The 21,416-nt window shown below is 44.9% G+C and overlaps 1 protein-coding gene across 15 annotated transcripts in view; it reads right to left on the bottom strand.

Moving 5' to 3' along the window:
* Positions 1–5,453: 5,453 nt before the first annotated feature.
* The window catches only part of DLC1 (DLC1 Rho GTPase activating protein), a 483,787-nt gene continuing 467,824 nt past the window's right edge, over positions 5,454–21,416 (bottom strand). For all 15 annotated transcript variants that reach the window (XM_045455325.1, XM_045455318.1, XM_045455352.1 and 12 more), the window contains 10 exons: positions 18,664–20,087; positions 17,975–18,151; positions 15,348–15,507; positions 15,028–15,226; positions 13,258–13,471; positions 11,548–11,662; positions 10,757–10,975; positions 9,720–9,937; positions 8,814–8,987; positions 5,454–8,060 (listed from right to left, as the gene is read on the bottom strand). In XM_045455325.1, coding sequence (XP_045311281.1) covers positions 7,940–8,060; positions 8,814–8,987; positions 9,720–9,937; positions 10,757–10,975; positions 11,548–11,662; positions 13,258–13,471; positions 15,028–15,226; positions 15,348–15,507; positions 17,975–18,151; positions 18,664–20,087 — 3,021 coding nt within the window. In that variant the 3' untranslated portion in view covers positions 5,454–7,939. The remainder of the gene's footprint in view (positions 8,061–8,813; positions 8,988–9,719; positions 9,938–10,756; positions 10,976–11,547; positions 11,663–13,257; positions 13,472–15,027; positions 15,227–15,347; positions 15,508–17,974; positions 18,152–18,663; positions 20,088–21,416) is intronic.

The raw sequence follows: 21,416 nt of genomic DNA, 5'->3' as shown, positions 1-21,416 counted from the left end.
CTTATATTCCTTGACGTATCTCCATTTGTATTCTTCTTGGGATTCAACGGAGTTAGGATCAGAGAAAACTAGAACGTGGATGAAAGCAAATAAACAGAGTGAGTCTTCTTATTCTGTTAGGTCTGCTGGGTCACGAAGAGGCAAAAATCACAGAAAACACAATCGTGAAGTTTAAATGGCCGCTGGCCCCTTTGATGTCAGGCTGAACCACCTGCTGAAGTCATGAATAGTCCTGTTGGATGACTCAGGGTAGAAGGCCCCACTGGAGTTGCCCACTGGTGGCACTGGAGGCCGAGATCAGTCTGACATGAGAGTGTTGGTGGCATTAGGTTGGTTAAAAACAAACCAACAAGCCAACAGCTACACCTTGATCCTGCCTTCCCAGGCAGGTCGCTTTGCTTCTGGAAATTTGGCATCTTCTTTTCTTTCCACAAAGTTACAGGAGGATACATTCCATTTTCAGCCTTGTGGGTCTTGGGATAAAATATCCTCTATCTCTTTGAGATATTGCAACCTTGTGCGTGGTCCCGAGGGTTCAAATTTCTTTTTGCTTTAATCATCTTTACAGACTGTGTGAGCTTCAAAAATAGAGCTTGGCTTATCTTTGTTATTGGAAAACATACATCCTATCAGCCAGCTCTGGAAGCCAGGACAACTAACATCTCTGGAGCGTGACATTAAATCCCCCATTTCTTTGATTAATTATCACCCGTGCTAAGTGCTTGCTTGAGCAGGGCGAGGAACCTTCACTAAGCTTCCACGGGAGGAGTGGGCAGCCTTGGATGGTCTTTAGCTTTAAAAACCTTCATAAACTGCTTTTCGCTGAGAGCCCTCTCAGATCATGTATCACGAAAGTTCTTTCACACTTCTTCCTAAGAGGCTTCTTTCTAGCTTTGGTGAGCTGTTGTAAGTAATATGCATTAGTACTGAAAATAAGAAAAGAAATAGGTTACTTTAGTAAATTATACTGTTTAATATGACAGATCTTTGACAACTTTGAAAAAGGATAAAGCAGGTAAAGAAATATCCCTTTGAGGCAGCAAGCTAGGAATGCTTGTGGAAGATATATTCTTGCCTTGGAATTGCTACCGCCGACTTCAGCGTTCAGACGTCCCATTGTTATCAAACCTAGATCAGGAGTCCCTACATTGGAGGATACCCTGGGTACGGACAGCTGAGGCCAAGTGGCGTCACCAACATGAAAGGAAGCTTGGGCACCAGTGATGAGGAAAAGGGTGGGGACAGGCTCAGACCACGCAGGGACAACTGTTTCTGTCCAGAGCAGCAACATCTGTGAGGCTTCCTTTGCTTGCAGCCAACAGAACAGAATATTTGGAATTATTAAACATTCTTTCAGATCAGCTACATCTTTATCTCTGGTTTGGAAAAGTACACATGCTCCAGCAGCAAAGGAAAGAGGTCATCCAGTTCAAGCTTGAGAAACACAAGAAGCTGGTCATAGGTTAGAGGAGACACAGTCTCATGGCTGGTGGAATGTGGAGTTACCTGAGCTGAAATGTGGCCAGGGAGATTTTAATAAAAATTTACCATATTTCTTCTTTCTTTACTTTCCTCTCTTCCACTCTTCTCCCCCCACCCATCCCCTTCCCTCTCCTCCTCTCTTCTTTCTTTCTTTCCTTTCTTTTCTCTTTCTCCTTATTTCTCTTCTTTCTTTCTTCCTCTTCCCTTCCTTCCTTTCTTCCTTTCTTCTTCTTTAAGAATTTTGTTATAGGTGGAAGAGAGATGGGAATTGGATTCCTTGGAAATATTCTTTGATTTTTGAAATAGAACTTGCACCAATACAGTAGCCACTAGCTACATGTGGCTATTTAAATTTAAACTAGTAAAAAATTAAAAAAATTTGAAATGTTTATTTTTGAGAGAGACAGAGCATGAGTGGGGAGGGGCAGAGAGAGAGAAGGAGACCTAGAATTTGAAGCAGGCTCCAGGCTCTGAGCTGTCAGCACTGAGCCCAACACGGGGCTCGAGCTCATTGACCGTGAGATCATGACCCGAGCCACAATGGGATGCTCAACTGACTGAGCCAACCTGGAGCCCCAAAGCTAACAAAAAAGAAATGAAAGCAAGCGTTCAGCATCTTGGTTGCATTAGCCACATTTCCAGTGTTCAACAGCCACATGTGCTAGTACCTACTCTAGTAGCGCAGAGAGGGAATATTTCCATCACAGCAGAATGTTCTATTGTACAGGCCGCTCTAGAATGTCTTGAGCCCCTTTGCAAATATTAGAGTCCCAAATATTTGAGTCCCTTTGCAAATATTAGATAGCTACTTTATTTCTTTAAGCCTCCCGACCTCTTTGAGCTTTTTCATTTATAAAATGAGTCTAATGAGGCCTCCTTCAAAGGACTGCTATGAAATTTACATGTGACATTTACCGTACGTAATACACACATCCCAGTACCTCACACATTATAATGCTTAATATGCGGTAGCTTAACAAGTCCATTCAGACTTGAGCCAAACACACTTGTACTTGAAAAGTACCTGTAACCTACAAAGCTTTTTGAAACAATTTCCTTGGGAATTAGACCATTTTTAGAGCATCAAGTCTTTCACCATGGTTGATGAGAGCCATTCTCAGAGTCACAAGGAGAGCGAGGCTTTTGCTTTCCAAAATGCTTTGCATCTTGATAGAGAGAGAGAGAGAGAGAGAGAGAGAGAAATGAAAATTCACCATGAGGGGTCATGTTTCTAGCCCTGAACTAATTTTTTTTTTTTTTTTTTAAGTGCAATGAGATGAAAAATCTCTGCAAGGAGGTGTTTATGCGATAGGTGTCAACACAGCGTTGGGCCCAGACAGCCAAACCGCGGCCCTAATGGGAACTGTGTATACACAGCAAGGGTAATTACTTTGGGCTGCCGCTGCCAACATGATTTAGCAAACTCCCTGCCTGCAAAGGACTGATCATCCCCTGGAGAATGGGCCCAAATTCATTGCAACTGCACAGACCCACCTGAGTTCCCCCCCACCACAGGCTCTTTGAGGTCTTTTGTAATTTGCATTCCTTAGGCAAATGGAATTTAAATTCCTTAGGCAAATTTCATCCTGATGGAACACCAAGATGGCATACATGCCATGATCTCATTGTTTAGGATTTCTGCTTTATAATCATTAATGTATGCTTCAACAGGCGGGTGAGGTAAAGCATTTGGGCCAAATCCCACTTTGCTTTCATGAAAGCTCCTTTACCTTTCAATAGCCCTTGCTTCTCAAAGCACCTTCACAAAAATCTCAGTTGTATTTCGTGGCATGCTTGTGTGGTGGGAATCCCGGCATAATGAGGTATTGCAGAAAGTCACAGGACCGGGGTTCTGGTCCTGGGATGCAAGTTAAGAAACCTGTAGGGAGATGTTCCCTTTGTAACCCTGAAGCAATGCAAGATCAGAGGGGTTGGGCAGGTTGCAGTCAGAGCACAAGCCTATTCTGTGCTGGCAGGTGGGGGAGAATCTCTCCTGTTTCACAAGGAGGCCTAAGTGGAGTCTTTGTACATTTCAAACCATATATTCAATTTGCGAACACAACTGTAAGGTCTTTCAAGCCTTAACTTGAAACAAAACTTTGCCTCATATTTATTTTTACCTATGTAATTTCACCTTAAGCATCTCAGGAATAGGGACAATTGAATTTGAGATGTGGATTAATGTGATTATTTTGCTATGAACCTCCATTTTTCCTAGAGTTCTTCTCAATTTTGATGCTGGGGCCATATGGATTGGCTGTTACGATGAGACATTCGTCTCCTAATTAGGTAAGGTCAACAAAGGGGAGATGGACGGGTAGTGGACCTGGGCTGGAGTCTTGGCTCCTTCTTCTGGCTCTGGGGACCTTAATTTGTCACTACCTAAGGTATATCCTTATTTTAGAATAATACTTATGCTTCATGGGGTATGTGTGAAGTTTAAATTAAGTGTGTAAAGTGCACAGAAGTAGAATAAAGACCCATGAATGGTGCTACAAAATTCTACACACCATTATAGCCTTTGTCCTTGCCTGTACACACACACACACACACACACACACACACACACATACACACACCCTAACTAGTGATGTTAGAAAGTACTGATTTGGGGGCATCTGGGTGGCTCAGTCGGTTAAGTGTCCGACTTTGGCTTGGGTCATGATCTCACGGTTTGTGAGTTCGAGCCCCACGTCGGGCTCTGTGCTGATAGCTCTGAGCCTGGAGCCTGCTTCAGATTCTATGTTTCCCTCTCTCTCTATCCCTCCCCCACTTGTGCTCTGTCTCTGCCTCTCAAAAATGAACAAATGTTAAAAAAAAAAAAAAAAAAAGTACTGATCTGGATCATTTTCCTTTATTTTTCTTTAGATTTTACTTACTTTCCAAAAAAATCTCACTTGTCTCAATCAGCTCTTAAAAAGAAATCTCTTAAAGAACTATTTGTTAGAATTTTCCAAGTTATTCTATCTACAAATTGGTAAGCAAGCTGCTTTGCATATAGTTATCTTGAGTTTTGTTCAATTAAGATCTTAAGCTGCCCCCCTGGGTACACAGGAACCTGTCCTCAGTCAGGACATGGTGTATCATTTCTACGTTAGTGTCTGTGAGATTTCAGTTCTGGGAGGGCAGGGTGAGGTGCTCACCGCTGTATCTTCAGGACTGAGCACAGTGTGAGGTAAACAGTAGGGGCTGAATAATTGACTCAACTGAATCTGTAATGGGGTCTGTAAGGATGTCTCCTCCATCCTGGTAACCTTCTGCAGCCTGTCAAACAAAGTAGTAGGTATTTCAGGCTTACTATGCTATGTTTTGATCTTTATTTTATTTAGTTCTGAGGAAACCAGGTCTGGAGGCAGGGACACACGTTAAAAAAAAAAAAGGCTTTGTGTCTTTTTAAAAATTACGAGGTTTAGGGGCGCCTGGGTGGCGCAGTCGGTTGAGCGTCCGACTTCAGCCAGGTCACGATCTCGCGGTCCGTGAGTTCGAGCCCCGCGTCGGGCTCTGGGCTGATGGCTCGGAGCCTGGAGCCTGTTTCTGATTCTGTGTCTCCCTCTCTCTCTGCCCCTCCCCGGTTCATGCTGTGTCTCTCTCTGTCCCAAAAATAAATAAACGTAAAAAAAAAAAAAAAAAAAATAAAAATAAAAATTACGAGGTTTGGTTTTTTCCCTTTACTATGCCCAGAGTGCGTGTTTGTCAAAATAAAACCTCTTCTAAAAGGGATATCAGTTTCCAAGAAACGAGACTGATTAAAATTGCATCACAAAGAACTCTTCAATTTACCATCAGCGTCCACAGCCCCGATATAGGGTCTCCGCACGTCTTCACCAGTTTATACTTTAAGATCCCATTAGGTGGATCCCAGAATGTCCACTCTGTACAATCTCAAAATGGGCAGTGACGAACCAAAGCGAGGGCTTAGACGGCATCCTAGATTCTCTTCCTTTTCAAGTGACAGAAGCTAATTCAACCAGTTCCATTTAGCAAATAATAAATTTATTAGGTGCCTACAAGTACAAAACGCTGAAAGCTGCTGTAGGGGGTTATAAAGATGTGTAGGAGAGCCCTGCCCTCAAAGAGCTTACAATCTAGGTGATGAGTCACAATTAGTAAGTTGTGGCAGTATCACTTTAGGTGACTTACACAGAGTTCTTGGAACATTCACATCCTCTGAATTCTCCTGTTGTCAAATATGTTAAGGAATCCTTTCCACAGGAAAGCTGAACAGTGGGAAAGAGACCTTTTGTGGAATTAAACGGTGACCTTGGCTTTGCTTATATGAGCATCTTACTCTTCCTGGTTCCTTATTCTTGTAACTTTCTCAGCATCCTTTCCTAACGACCTTTGTTAGGACAGCATCTCCATGCTTCCTGAACCTTCACTAGGGTTTCCTGTTTGTTAGTGAGTGGCTCAGTTGCAGTTTGGCCTTGAAATTATTTGCAGTCCCATTTTTCCTTCAGCAAATCTGATTTTCATTTTGGCTGATGCCAGGATGATATGCTTTGCAATCTGTGGTTCTAAGGGTAGGAGTGAGATGCGATACAAAGGAAAGCAGGCCAGACCTTTCCCTTACTTTAAACATTTAATAGTGCACTTATGGATTATATTCTGTACAGATATAGAGCAAGTTATAAACCTCTTCTTTTATTTTTTTTTTACTTAGACTGTATTCATGTAAAGTGTATTTACATTAGGAAAAAAAAAAGCATTGAGGTACAAAACCCAAAAGAATATCTGAGGTATAAATACAAGTATATTTTAAATAATAATTTTTGTCATGCTTTATCTAGGTTTGAAAGCACAGTGGACATGTGGACATGTTTCTTTATCTTAATAGAATGGTATATACAACATACAATCTTACAAATCTGAAAGCTATTAAAATTGCATATACAAGTATATCTTCATGAGGAACACTGATATCCAAAATACTCAAATTTTAAAACTCTAATCTTCCCCCGCTGCAAATTCTTCAAAGAACCTTTGAAATAACACTGACAATGGTAACTATAATATGTTATAACAAAATAAAACTCCTTCTTACAACTCTCATTCATACATTATTCACTTTTGATCCATACAAAATAAAGTCACTAATACTGTCTCATGAGTCAATCTTCATGGTTACGGTAAAACCTGTATAAAGACCACCCTTCCAAAAAACGGTGCTGGCACTTTTTTTGGGTTTTCTTTCTATGATAGCTATTTTCATTTACCACTAACATACATTCCAGGGGCATCATTATAAAGGAGAAGAAAAAGAAACGTAGGGAAAACAAAGCCGAGGGAAAAAAAAAAAAGTCACAAAACCAGAAAACCTATTTGCTGAAAAGGACAGATCCAATTACTAAGTATGTGCAGCTTTCAGAAGCGCTATGAATAACCAGAATCCACGCCTGTTGTTAAATTTTAATACCTTGGTTTAAATTTACAGGGATTTCCTTGGGACAGACGTAGTTTCCTATGTTTTCAGTAAGTCTTCAAGAGTTTGGGTTCGAAACATGAAAATGCAAAAAATTCCAGCAGGTAAAAAGTTCTGGGGCTCGACTGAGGAGATGTTAGAGTGTTCAGTCGTTAACATCTCGACTTAAAAAACAAACACAAAAACACACAATAAGACTGTGCTCTGGAGCTAGTAAGGGTGGGGAAGGGGGTGGGGGGCGGAGTTTCTTCCCTGACCTGATCTATTCTGGGTAAAAAGTGTATCACTATTTGCAATCAGATCTGAAGACGTACTGTGTTTGAGACGGGACAGTGGAATCAAGCTACTACAATTACTTTAAGGAAAGAGGAGGTTGGTAAAAAAAGGAATGTGCTTAATGACTTGGAAAAAAAACAAGTGGGCGAGGGTTTTGGGGTTCCCTTTCTGGATGGATCCACGGGCAGTCAGATATTCCAGGTTAAACTGAACCTGACGCATCGGTATCCTCCGGGGAGGCATCTCAGTGTGCCAGACACTGTGTTCCAACGTATACATCTGTGCCATTCGACCAGCAACAAACACACATACACACACTCCTCTGTGCAAACCTTTCTTTGCTCATCTCAGTGAGAAACATGTCAAAGAGTACCAACTATTCCAGTGGATACGCCAGTCCCTCAGCACGCCGCGAATAAAATGACATAGGTACACATACGCCAGAATCACAAGAGAATGAAGTATCTTCATTATTTTTCGTGATGTATTTATAGTTTTGCTTCTCAGAAGCAGTTTGCATAAGAATACTTTTTTTTTTTTTTTTGCACAGTCTTACATATTCCAGTCAAGGTCTGTACTCTAGACCTTAAACGAACAGGAAGCAGCTTTGAAAATGTCTTAAATCACGAAAAGTCAATTCCTACACTCCAACTTGTCGTTTGCTTTGTTTCAGATTAGACTCAGAACGCATTCTTCCAAGGACTGGCAAGAATTCTAGAAACAACTATCCAGACGGCGGACGCAGTCGCTTGGCTTCAGTAATCACCTAGATTTGGGGTCTTTGGTTTCAGTGTTCTGATTATTGAAAGAGTCTCGGATCTTCACAACTTCAGCTGCACACAAATGTCCGAAAGATTTTGTGTACCACTCTGGCATGTGGCCCCTATAATGGGAAGGAAAAGCACATGGAGTCTTCAAACTGGAAAACACTGAAATAAGCTGGAGGGAATTCGGAATACATTTCCATTTCTTGATCCAGAAACCTCGTAAGTAAAGATCGTATTCCAAGATAATCTCCTGGCACGTCTGTTACACCTCTGGAACCAGAAGTTTCTCAAGGAACAACATACTGAGTACAGACATTGAGTGGCATTGTTTGGGAAAAGTTTTAGCATATAGAACAAAAACAGCTTACAGTCACACAGACAGCTGAAAAAGTACTGAGATGTGAAGACTTCAAATGAGAATTTAACCACTTTGGAAAGTTTTTTAGAGGTTCATGTTTTTGTCTGTATTGCTGAATTTCACAAATTTTCTAATAGGAACACACATTCATCAATGGCACAGAGTACAGGCCTAATTAATTACTAAAAGGGTATGTCATATATTCAAATATCTTTGAATGTAAAATGAGAATCATCTGCCTGCTACGTCAAACTCTCATTTCCCGTGGCTTTAAATTCATGTCAGAACCAGAGTATTCGTGTTGCTTTAGTACCACATTCTCTAAGGGACTGAAATCAGGAAGCCATCCCCCAAACACCAAGAAACACGAAGGTGTTACTTTACAAAAACTGCTCTTTAGGGAACAGACAAGACACAATGACGTGTTCATTTAAGCCATTCTCTGTGTCAGACAAAAAGTCTCATCTCCTTCGTGACCCTCACCGTGTCAGAAATTAGAATCAGAACGTACCTTAAGTCGGCTCTGCACATGTAGGTGAGTTTGGATTTCCCTGACCCGCAGGGTTCGATCAGATACCTGGACAGGAGCACATTGACTCTCACCCCCACCACAGGTGCCCGGTCGTGATCCACAGAGGTGAGTAAAAGGGCACAAGCCCCCTTCGGTAAATTGGTCCTCCATGTTCTGCAGAAACAACATCAGAGTAAGAAAGATGGAATTTTCTGGAAGCCAAGTTTAAAATGGGGCCCCACTCTCAGAAGCTAAGGGGCAGGGTCAGTGGCTACGCTGTGTGACCCAGTCCTGGAGACGGTATCCTTTGAACTATTGTGCAAGGGCTCTTGAATGAGTAACTCTGTGCAGCGTCACTACAGTGAGTGTATATTCACAGGTCAGTTCTTTGAAAGAGAACCAATTTGAAGTGTGAATGAAAGCCATTTTTACATTTCACAAATGGATTTGTACATGGACATCCAGATCAGGGTTGCTCTATTGGAAAGCTCTGGACTAATGATGGGACATTTCCTCAAAGATTTCTGGAATTCCTCTTTCAATCATGTCTCCAGAGAATTTATGAATTACATATAATTCAGCTTTAACCACAGCGCACTTGGGACTTAAATGTTATTTCCTGGCTTATGCATTCACTTGCTGTTTCTAGTGAGAAAATCCATCCTTAAAGGGGCAAGAATCTGCTACCAATGAGTATATTCAACCGAATGTGCCTCTAATTCTGAGTTCAGCTCCAAAAGCGTTCCAACCATTTTCAGCGATGAACACACTGTTGGAATACACACAGATACATTTCCCATATTTGCAAGGGTTCCACACCTTCCGTCTTACGTAATTGTACCATCTTATCATATTCAGTGACACCAGGCTCATCCTTGCCACAGTAATCATTTTGGAAACTCTCACCTCAAAACAACGTAGTCCCGGGCAGGGTGGGGCGCCATACTGTTTTGGACATACTGGTAAATTTCAGTTTGGCTGTCTAGGATTTCGATCACTTTTGAATCCAACAGGTCTACATCCCAGAGGTGCTGCTCTTTAAGTAGGCGCTTTAAGATCTCCTCAGGCATAGCAGGGATTTCGATGGTTGACCTCCAAAGCCTCAGAGGCGGTCCTTCGCTCACCTGAAAAGAGGATGCGTTTTTCAGTGCTACAACTCACACACACCTACACTTTGAAGGCAAACTGCCAGCTCTATTTATGGTCATGTGTTTAGGGGCTAGTTACTATCTATATGCTGGTGTTCCCAAGTATATTCAAGAGCAGGCCAGAAAGCCTGGCCTTAGACTAATTTTCCAGTCAAAATTATTAACATCTGTTCTCTTGGGGCCTATACTAGAGTCAGTGCAATAAAATCAGATGATGTATATACCCATTCTAAAGCCTCCATGGCCATCCAGACACTCCCACTGTCTATTTCTTCTCAAGGTGGTAGAGACAGGACCAAGAAATACTATCACGGGCCTGTCATGCTGAACCATACAAGATGCCCCTGTCTTCAAGGGGCTGTTAGTCCTAACAAGTTAATTTCTCCCCCAAGTACTCTCCACTCATTAAAGGGCCAAGAGAAAAGTGGCTGAGAACAGAGGACAGTGCAAGGGGATTCTGAGCAAATTATGGAAAAATCTGATCATGTCATAAAACACCTTAAAGCCCAATACCACTAGTAAAACATTCCAGGGGACTCTAGTGTGATTCTGTGGCCCCAGAAGATTTCATTAGATGGTCGCATTCCTCTGACAAGTGTATTTATTATTCCTTGCTGGACTCTTCCACTCTTACCTGGGGAACTGAATCACCTGGCTGCCCAGATCTACAAGGGAGGGAGTGGGTGACAGATTCCCACAGCCAGCTGTGTTAACACGGCCACAGGGTCTCATCTCTGATGAACCTGAATCCTCACCACTGGAACCCAACTGGCTGACAGTGGGGGCAAGACTTACTTTCTTATAGGACAGTTCAGCCTGCTCCGATGTGGAGTAGCTGACCCAGCCTTTAAACTTCTCCTTGACTTCTTTAAACAGGCTATCCACACAGTCCTGGAGGAAGTGCTGGTAGTCAGCCGACTCGTCGTGACGCAGGCGTCCCAGTGCTTCTAGAGTGAGGGGCTTCAGCTCCTGTTCTGTGTAGGAATTCCGACATCGACTCATTTCCTCGGGAACCTGTGGGGGGTGCAAGGGACAAAAAGGAGGTGAGTCTGCCTGTACTGTTCCTGTTGCCCAGCAGAGGAAGCGGCAGTGCGGGAGCCGCGGACTGGGTTCTCAGGGAGGTGCAGGCGCCCCCGCTACTCTCTTTCCAGCAGACGGACGGTGGCCCTGCCGACCTCACGTGCTATCACGAGTAGTGAGGATACGAACAGATCACCTTCCTGAAGGTGTCTAAAAAGCCTATTCTCACGTGAGGTATTCTCGTGCTTTGGGAAGTCACAGTAGAGGGTAAATGACTAACCCAGGGCTTGCCTCTCAGATACAGAACTTAATTCAAAAATGTGTTGCTTTTGCTTCTTAAGTAAAGGGGTACGGAGATAGGCGAATTTCATTAAACACATTAGCTCTAATGAGCTTATATGTTATAAAATAAGATTTTTTTATAAAAGAAACAAAAAAGACCTTCTCCAGCCATGTATATACTCTCCAGCTGTGTAAAGATGTGAGTAAACATGGCGCCCACAACCTGGTCCTAACTATCGGAGTTCTCCTTCCTCAACCGAGCGCCAAACCCCCTGACGCCTCACCTGGAAGAGCTTCTTGCACTCGGCAATCATATGGGCCAGCCCCTGCGTGGCAGCGAGGTTTTCATTCAAATCCTTCTGATCTGGTTTACCCAAGCTTTGTTTCCTTTGCATCACCCTAGGCAGAAGAAAGAAGGGAGGGGGAAGACTCAAACATTTATGTTTTTAATTAATGTGTTATTCCAGGAAACCCAGAGGAGAGAAAAAAACTATTTTACTGGAGCCTATCTGTTCTTAAGAGGTTCGGGAGAGCTTCACTTTGGTCACAAAAATTCCTCAGTTTTATCAGCGGAGCACACACACACACACACACACATACACACAAAACCAAAAAGCAAACAAAACAAAACAAAAACATGAAAGGGGCGGTTTTCAGTGAGATCCAGGCTATTTAAAACCATCACGTTAAACAGGTTCCCATTTAAATAGGACAGCCCAGAAGGTCTCTAGGTGGTGGTGGGGAGAAGAAAGGCAGCTTGCAGGGGTGCATAGATGGGAGGCGCTGGATGTTGCAGTAAATGGTGTCACCATTCTTTACGGTTTAAATAAATAAAATCCCCTCCTGAAAGTAAGGGGACGATCTATTGTTTCCTAGAGATTTTGTCTTAATCTTATCTGATCTCTCTCTCCTGCTCATCTCTAGTTCCCTATCCTATTGAAGATGGAATGCATCAGTCCACGTGAGAACCAGATAAAAAGATACTGTACTATATGGCTTTCAGAAGCAAAGCTCACTTCAACTAGTAGAACCAGGCCGTACCTGTAGCTAAGGAATATGTGTCAAGCACCTTTAGAGCTGAGGAGAAGGGTCAGCTGGATGGGTTTCACATTTGGGATTGTGTCCAGTCGGGGACTCCTTTCTCACCTACTCTGCTGTGAGGCCCGTACGTGAAATACTCACACCAGTAAGAAGCTTCAACTGGCTCTGCCATTTCCCCTTCAGATGTGGGTAAGTTACCTATTAAACTATTAAACTGACCCTCCCTGCAGTCTCACTGTCCTCATGTTAAAATAGGCCCTGCCAGGATCTTCACCTCTTAGGATCCTTACAAGGATTAAATGAAAGAATGAAAGTCAAGGGTGTAGTCCTATGGTTGGGTCAGAGTAAGTGCTGAGCAAATATCAGCCTTTGTTAGTTACTTTCCAGATTCTCTGACTTCTTCTATGGCCACTCCCAGCTTGCATACATCTAACGAGAAACTTTGCACACAACTGGCCTAGGCCAGGTCTAGCTTTGAGGCTCCACGCTATCCTTAGTTCTGATAGATCCAGCTGACTACCTTACAACTTGCAGCACAGGCTGGGGGCTTGGCTTTGCTGACTCTGCAGAAGTCAAGGCAGCAAGGGCCTTATCCTCATCCAGTTTTTTAGGTCAGCAAATCCTCATGATCCTTTGCTGGCAGAAAGTTTGATGGCAACGTCACAGAGGGCACTGGGCGGGGGGGGGTGGTCAGGGAAAACACTTGCCATAGCGAAGCACACATCCAAATTGCTCTCAAAGCCTGGTTGTCACTAGACTGTCTGGAAAGTTACGCCCCCAGGCCTGAGAAGAAAGGAGGGAAGTAAGGGGACCGTGAAGGATGGAGGCCAAACTCCTTTGTGCTTGACTCGAGTGTGAAACCAACGAAAACCCAGGGACAACTGAGAAGGAAAGGTAGGTTGCGTTTGTTGGAAGAACAGAGCATGTGCGTGCATATCTCGTCTGACCCGTACCTTGGAGAAGAATTCTCTCTCTTCAGGGTGTTGAGGTGGAAAAGGGAGGGCGCTAGGCACACAGCCAGGTTGGTGGGGGTCATCTGGTTTTCTTTGACGGCGGCCGTGACATCGCTCAAGAAATAAAGGAGCGTCTGTAGAACCTCCCGGTTCTCATCAGGCAGGAGCATAATGGCGGCCTTGATCGCCTGGAGGCGCTGGTCCTTGGGCACACCTGTATAACACAGGCATTTCCCCCATCAGCTCGGTGCTTTTCCACGCGCATTGCAAGGAAACGTCCCAAAGCAAACACCAGCACCAACGACCTCGGCCCAGTCCTGAACAAGCGCTTGCAGAAAGTGTACTTGAGGTTAATATGGAAGAAATTAGGGACGGCCACCAGCGTCACTGCCCTCAAGTATTTCCTGCCTGTGGAGGAGTTAAAAAATTTTCAACACCCACAATGCCAATATCCTAAATCCACCTCAGAGTTCAGCTCCAGATATGATGCCTGTTCTTTTGGTTTTTGGAATAGCTTTTCTTTTCTAAGTATTTTTTTTTTTTGGAACTCCCCAGTTTACCATTCTCGATTACTGAAAACACAACACACAGTTATACTTTTGTGTAGTTTCAGTGAAAAACCTTATTGAAGACATGTACAAGGGGATAAAATCTTTCTTGGCCTTTATACAAAGGGTCCAGTATCTTTGGGGACCTTCCATAACTAGAACTGATCGGCTCATTCGTAAAATGGAGAGAGCAAGCTGCTAAAAGAGTCAGCTGAAACAGATATTTTTACTAGTAATGTTTTTAAGTTTTAGAAGGCATACTGAGAGGCTATTACAAAAATATATGCTTGAGAAATAAAACCAGGAAAATGACATACATGTAGAAAATGCGGGGCTCAACCTTCAGGTCTCCTTTACTCGGCAAATCTGCCTTTTTTCAGAGGCATGTGGTGGAAAAATCAAGTCAGTCAAGTGCAGCTCCGTAGGACAAACCGATTAACGGCTCCATGGTTACAACACATAACAAATACCTTGGTGGGGAAAATGTGACCTGTGTTTTCAGAAAATCTGAAAGGATGAAACAAATAATGAAATAATCCAGACCAGCTCCGTTTCTCATAAGATGAGGTCCAGCGCGCCAGGCTGGAGACAATTTGAGCACGGAGAGAAGCTGCTTCTATATGACATGGCTGTAACACCACACAGAGCCAAGAAAAACACGGGGCCGTAAAAGCCATAATCCTGATCTTGACCATTAATTTAGACAACTGTTTGCTTTAAGCTTTACTTAAAAGTGAGAAGGGCATGGGTATTGTTTTCCCAAGTATTTCTGGCAGAAGCGGAGATGAATAACAGAAAAAGATTATTTATTCACTTTCCAGCAAGATAAACCACACAGACACCTGTGACGTTTTAAACACAGCAGGCCCTGCTGGAGAGATGAGAGTCAACTGAAATATCTTGGTACCTGCTCTTTTAAGCATCTAAGGGAAGACTGTTCTAGAAACGAATGAAGGAATGAGCTCCTGGATCACAATGTAAAAATGTGTAATTGCTTCAGTAATTAGAGAATGACGATAACGGAAATTTATTTTTACATTATTCAACAGGTACACAGAAACCTATTCCACAAACAAGGCGAAAAGGAAGAAAGAAGTTGATGACATGTGTTTCCAGGAAGGTCATCATGTGGCTCTAAAAGAATGGCATCAAAGGAAGCCAAGGTTTCAGGTGGTCCCACTTTTCCCCAAGGCCAACGGCGTTAAGATCAAAGAACACTTACACTGGTAGATCTGTAGAAAGGTTTCCGAGAGTTTGTTCGTCATTAGTGGCTCAGGAAGGTCTCGAAAATACTGCTTCAACATGTCTGCTACATCATAAGCAGACTGTCCCTCATAGCTGACACAATCTATGGCACTTTCATTCATCTGGCGCAGAGCCTGAATCCGGGACTTGACACCCGACTTTCTGAAGAGCCCAACCTGTTGGAAGAAAAACATTAAATGGCAAGACAGAAGCAGCATTTTCACTACAAAACTATAAAAAAGAAGCATGCATCTGAGGTCCCATGATTCAGCGGGGCCTGCACGAGGCAGTTCTCACCTGATCCAAACAGTGGTTGCGGAGGTAGCGCATGGCCTGCTGAATGCTCTGGGGCAGGGGCTGTCCTGTGCGCTGCACATTGACCGTCAGAGGGACCCCGAACACATTCCGGTCCTTATAGTCTGGAACCTTGATCCTTTTCATGAACTTGGGCACAGCCCTATTTAAAGAGCAGGTGGGGGGAGGTTATGTTTATTTGTCTGTAGACCCTTAATCCATCTTTTGCAGGTAAACCCTGTGAGCTTTGTATCCGTGCTACTAAGGTGGCTGTTTAAATTAAATAAAATGACAAATTTAGTTCCTCAGTTGTATTAGCCGCAGTTCAAGTGCTCACTAGCCATCTGTAACTAGTGGCTGCCGTCTGAGCAAACACTGCACATTTCCACCATCACAGACAGTTTCACGGGACAGTGCTATTCTGGATCTTCTAAGAGTTGGGGCTCTGAGGCCCAGTAACATTTTCTCCACTGGGGATTCTTCTCCCACTATTAACTCTGAGAACTGGGTTTATATCCTTAAGGGAGCTGATGGGCTTCCTTACAAAATGGCGGCACAGGAAGGCACACGAACAGAAAAGAACATTCAAGGCCCTAATTTAGGAGCTTCATGACAGAATTTGAAAAACACGTTCCCATTTGTCCTGTAAATGGGCAAGAATCATTTCTAAGTTCTTGATGAGATACAAAGTATTTAGGGTATAAAAAGGATCATGTAATGCCGGAGGAGAAAATAGCAAATACGTGATGTTGGTCCAACATAATGAGAACCAATTCCAGAGCTCAACAGTGGGGGCCAAGCTAATGACCCGAAGTCAAAATAAATTCTCCTGCAGATGACCCTGGAGAATATAACATCTTTAGGTTTCTAAAGGAAGATGGAAAAGAACAATGAAGGTTTTGTGAGCCTACCCCAGGCTCCCTGGAGTCCTGAAACCAGGTCCAGCCCCAGAAGTATATGGAGCAACAGGAAACCGATGTCATGCATTTAATGCTGTCAAGCAGAAATTTCAGCTCTACAAGTGACCTCTCTAAACGGGACAAGAAAGGGCAAGGCCGAACAGGAAAAGAACTTTGTGTAGAATTTCTCCCTATTCCATGGATCCCACAATGCGAGGCTTTTACATTTGGTTTTGACTCACTGGAAAAACTGACCAGAACTCAAGAAGTATTACGGACTTTCAGATTCTTGAGGGTTTGGTGGGAAGGGGGGGTGGGCAACTCAGAACCGAGAATGTAAAATATGCACTTTTAAATAGCCAGCAGGGAAAATATGACTCTACGCACAGAGGGACACTGCAGAAGACAGACTGCTTTGACTTCTGAGCGCTCGCCAACAGCCACGGCACGTTACTGTTTATAGCCCTACGAAAGGTAAAACTAAAGCGTAGAGCCAAATTTGTATTTCCATACAGTAAGTTTATGGTATCATGGCCATAAGTGTGCATAATACTTGCTTTGTCGGGGGAAAAAAGCCAGCGGCGGAATGTGCAAAGAACACATTACGATCTCCACCGAGAATCTGAAGCATGCGGGGATAAACCGGTCAATACTTATTTCTGTCATTCAGAACAAACAACTTCTGTATTTAGCAAGGCTCACATAATAACAGCCTTTGAACGGGAGGTGCTTTGATGCTGAAGCTAAACTCACTACGAGTCCTGAGGAGACGGGGGGCTGGAGAGAGAAACAACAGTTCTGCTGCTTTGCTGACGTACCTCGGCCCCTCTGGTTTGCTCCAGAGCGCTACTGAGGACATGGGCTGCTTCTCTGTTTTTATACAAAGCAGTGAATCCAGACGATAAACACTCAGATTAGGGAAAAGGCTTAAGGATACCCAGCTGACACTGTGAAATGCACTTGGATGTCAATCTAGAGATAGTTCTCTGCTTTGCAATGCTAGCAGAAAAATTAAGATACACACACAGTGGGTCACACCCGTGGCCCATCCAGCCTAACGATGTCCATCTCACGTGATACACACGGAGGGCCGCAGTTTTAAAAGTAATCATGAACAGTTCATCTGAGGGATTTTACCTTCGTGTGTATTTAGTCTGTAGTATCTTAGAGCAGTGAATTCCTTACGTTTATTATTCACTGTTGAAGAGTCTTTGTTAGAAAGAAACATAACCTAAATTTTTTAGCACAGGGAGATTTTTGAGTGATGCTTCAAATATTTCCATCAAAAATGATTTCTAAAAACATACCTGGAGAAGGTCAGGAGGCCCGAACTGTACAGTAAGCATTTCACCGTTGGTTTCAACATCCTATGACCTGAACATTTTTCTTTCCTTCCTTCCATAACATGATCTGGTCAGTACATCTATTTACCCATGGGGGGCTCTTTCTAACACAGGAAGGAGGTGCCTGTACAGTGTGATGGAACAGCCACGCATTCTCACTCCATCAACTGGCCATTTGTCACTCCGGGCACTGAATCTCCCTCCACCAATCCCGCTGCTTAGTCCCCAAAGTTACACTGGCTTGAGCAGTATCAGATGTGGCCTCAAGAATGCAGGGATTACATTTGGATGGTAGTCGAAAGGCATTCATAGAGGATGGATACCTTCAGCTTCAGGGAGCTGCCCCAAAACATTTCCAATTAGTTGACCGAGCACAGTAAACTCTTACCAGCTAAAACCATGCTTATTCGAAGGCGTGTACTTCTCCAGCAGGGCGGTTAACTTTAGGAGCGAGTACTTCTGCAGCAGGTTCATCTGGGCCACAGACTGGCAGTTAATCTGCAGCGATACAGAGTTTAAGCTCGGCCGATGGGAGCTCTGGAAACTGTGCCATCGCAGTCTGTGCCTACGGGAGAGGAGCAAGGGGAGGGGTGAGTATAAGAGAGAGAAGCAGGGGAGGGGTGAGCATGAGGGAGAGGAGCAAGGGGAGGGGCGAGTACAACGGCTTTTTAACAGGTACACACAAAATCAGCGGTGGGCTGCCTGCTGGCCTCTTATCTTAGGAACCGAGAGAACTGACTTCTAGTCCATTCTTTTCTTCCCCTCTCCACCCACGATAAAATACACATTACATAAACGGCCATCTTAACCACTAAGTGACAGCTCAGGGGCATAAAATCTCTTCACGCCCTTGTACAACCATCGCCACCATGCATCCACAAGACTTCCTTCCTCTTCTCAAGCTGAAACTCCACACCTATGAAACAACATCCACCCTTTTTGGATGTTAGGGCCTCCTGATCTCTTTCCTTAGGAGCTCACGGGGCCAGGAATGCCCTAACCCCATGTCCCCTATATGAGAGCGGCAGCAATGCCTTTCTGACCTCCCCCACCTCCAGAGGACAGCCAAGCTCTCACCTATTGGACCTTGTCAGAGAGGCCCCAACCCCAGAATCCCTCCTTTCCGGGATGTCGGAGGGCTCTTCCGGCTCGTTCAGTGAGTTGCCGGTACTGTCCAGGTCACTGGGCGTGGCTCGGTCGTTGTCCACATCCAGGTGTATCTGTTTGGGAGACGACGGGCACGGAGAGACCGAGTCCAGGGCTGAGTCGGAGTCTCCCTCGTCTGAAAACTTCTCCGACCACTGGTTGACTATCCTCTGCATCCCCTTCACGTGGTAGAGGATGTCGTCCAGCTCGGGGAAGATGTCCTCGTTCTCCAGGTCGGCCAGGTCACCCGAACTGGAGTAGAGGATGGAGCCAGGCACGTTGTCATAGATACTCAGGCGGCTGCTCATGGAGCTGGACGAATTGCGTCGCTTAAGCTCCTTGGGGCCGTCGCTGCCGTTGTCCCTCCGCAGGCTGATGTGGCCCGGGCCGTGGAAGCTTCCAGTCCTCCAGTTGACGGAGCTGTTCTTCCCTGATGGAGAGAAACTGCCGTTGGAGAGCGCCTTGGGGAAGGTGCCGGGCTTGTGATCTTCCGGGATGTAGAACACTGCGTCCTCTGGGTAGGTCTCGCGGTTCTTGAAGTTCTGTTCCATAACGTTGTTGAACGTGGACTGATTGAACGGATCGAAGCCCTCCAGGTACATGCCCACCCGCTTGTTGCAGGCGCTGAGGCTCCGGGTCCTGGTGACCGGACTGGGCGTGCTCACGGCGCTGCTGGTCTCCGACTGGCTGCTGCTGCTGCTGGTCTGCGTGGAGTTGGAAACGCTCCGCTTGCGAACCGCGGGCACGTTGATGTGGTTGCCGTTGAGCGCGGAGATCTCCACGCAGTTCAGCTGCTTCAGCTTCTCCTCGTCCATCCCCTCCTGCAGGATAGGCCCGCTGATGATCAGCCCCAGCTTGGAAGGCGCCTTGTGCTTGCCGTGGTGCGAGCCCTTGAGCTTCAGGCTCTCCATGCGTTTCAGCAGGCTGCGCGTCTTGGACTTGGCGTTCTTCTCGTGGCCTTTCATGCTGAAGCTGAAGCTGGACAGTTCCTTGGGGGAGGGCAGGCTGCAGAAAGAGTCGTCATTGCCCACGAAGTTGCCGGAGGAGCACACGCTGATGACGGAGTTCGTGCGGGGCGTCGCCGCGTCCCCGGTGTGAGGCGCGTGCACCGGGAGGCTGCCGGTGCTGCTGAGGCTGCGGACCGAGGCCACCTCCTGGCGCTCGCTGAGGTCCGTCAGCATGCTTTCATGGCTCGCCGCGTTCTTCAGGTGGGCATCGTCGGGGGCCCCGGGGGCTGCGTCCTGCTTTGAAGAAAAGACATCAAACTCTTCCAGCCGGGACCACCTCTTGCTGTCCCTCTGGAAAGTCCATTTGCCGCTTATTGCACAGGGCTCGTCCTCGTCCGAATCCTCACTCTGCAAAGACAGAATGGAGGCATTCATCGCTGGGACCGGCAGACAGCAGGGAGCGGGGACGTGTGCTGGGGGCTGGACGCCTAGGACCCGGCTCATGATACGCCATCAGTGTCAATTCCCCCTTTGTATCTTTATTTTATTACTTATTATTATGATTATTACTTTATTATTCTTTTTTTAAATGACAAAGATGTATGCTGGATGTCAGGACTTTGACAGGAAAAAGCCTGACCAAGTGTTTCAAGCTAAATAAGAATTATTTTGTAGAAACCATTGGATCTGTAGGCTGTTCTTTAAGTGCTCACAGAGGAAAACTCTAAGATCTGTGAAAATTCCAGGCATGCAAAATATTTTGAGCTGGAGTCAGCAACGGGTAGGACTCCCTCTGGTCCGCCTCCAATTTTGCTGTCTGTTGATAGCATGTGTTTATATTCTCTTTCACAATTAAAAAGGTAGTTTTCAAACACTAAGAAGAATGGACACTGAAGTCTGTGGCCACCCTAAAAGCATACAAGATCTCCTACCAGACCGGTGGAGACACCAAGCAAGGTAAGTCACCACATCTCTTAAGGCTGATACTTTTCAGCTTCTTACCTGTTCTTTTTCATCCCTTCCCCCACCAGACACAGGGTCTACAGCTAATGCCACACATGTCCTGTGAAGTTTCAACCTCAGACATGCTCCAGGCAATTTAACAAGGCCTCACAAATACCCAGTCCTGACAGCATGGAACACTCACAAACACGATGTTACATCTTTGCTGATTATGCTTGATTTATGGGCAGGACTCAGGGTTATGCCGTGTCACAAACTACCGCATCTGAGCCTTTTAGGCGGGATATCAAAAGGCCCAGCTCAGTGTGATGCATGTCTTTCCCACTGGTGTGGAAAGTATCACATGACCCACGTTTCACAGGACAATGAGTAGAGAGCATGAAACGCTGACTTGTGGACTCCTCTCCACAGCCCAGTGGGTGCTGAGGTTCCAGTTCATTTGTTTAAAAGGTTTAACTCCCCCGAGAAGGCGGCTTGTTGCAAGACAGGGACCGTAGGGTAATTAAAATCTGTACTCTGAACAGTCAGAAATATGTTCTTTGACCAAACTGATTCCTGTTTACTCTAATTTGTGACACTCACTCCCAGGACTACACCCACTTCTTCTCCTACGATCTCATAAAAGGTTCTCACATTTCATCCACAGAAGTTATGTGCCACCATTCCACTAGAATGTGTGGGATTTCCTGCCCTTCCCTCCAACTCCCCCACCTCTCTTCCTCCCTCCTATCTCTCATTATTCTTCAGCACCCCACAGGCTACCTCCATCCCTGC

The sequence above is a fragment of the Leopardus geoffroyi genome, chromosome B1 (assembly GCF_018350155.1).
Source record: "Leopardus geoffroyi isolate Oge1 chromosome B1, O.geoffroyi_Oge1_pat1.0, whole genome shotgun sequence".
Taxonomy (NCBI): Eukaryota; Metazoa; Chordata; class Mammalia; order Carnivora; family Felidae; genus Leopardus; species Leopardus geoffroyi.
Note: the sequence above shows the minus strand (reverse complement) of the source record. Positions and strands in the feature narration are given on the sequence as shown.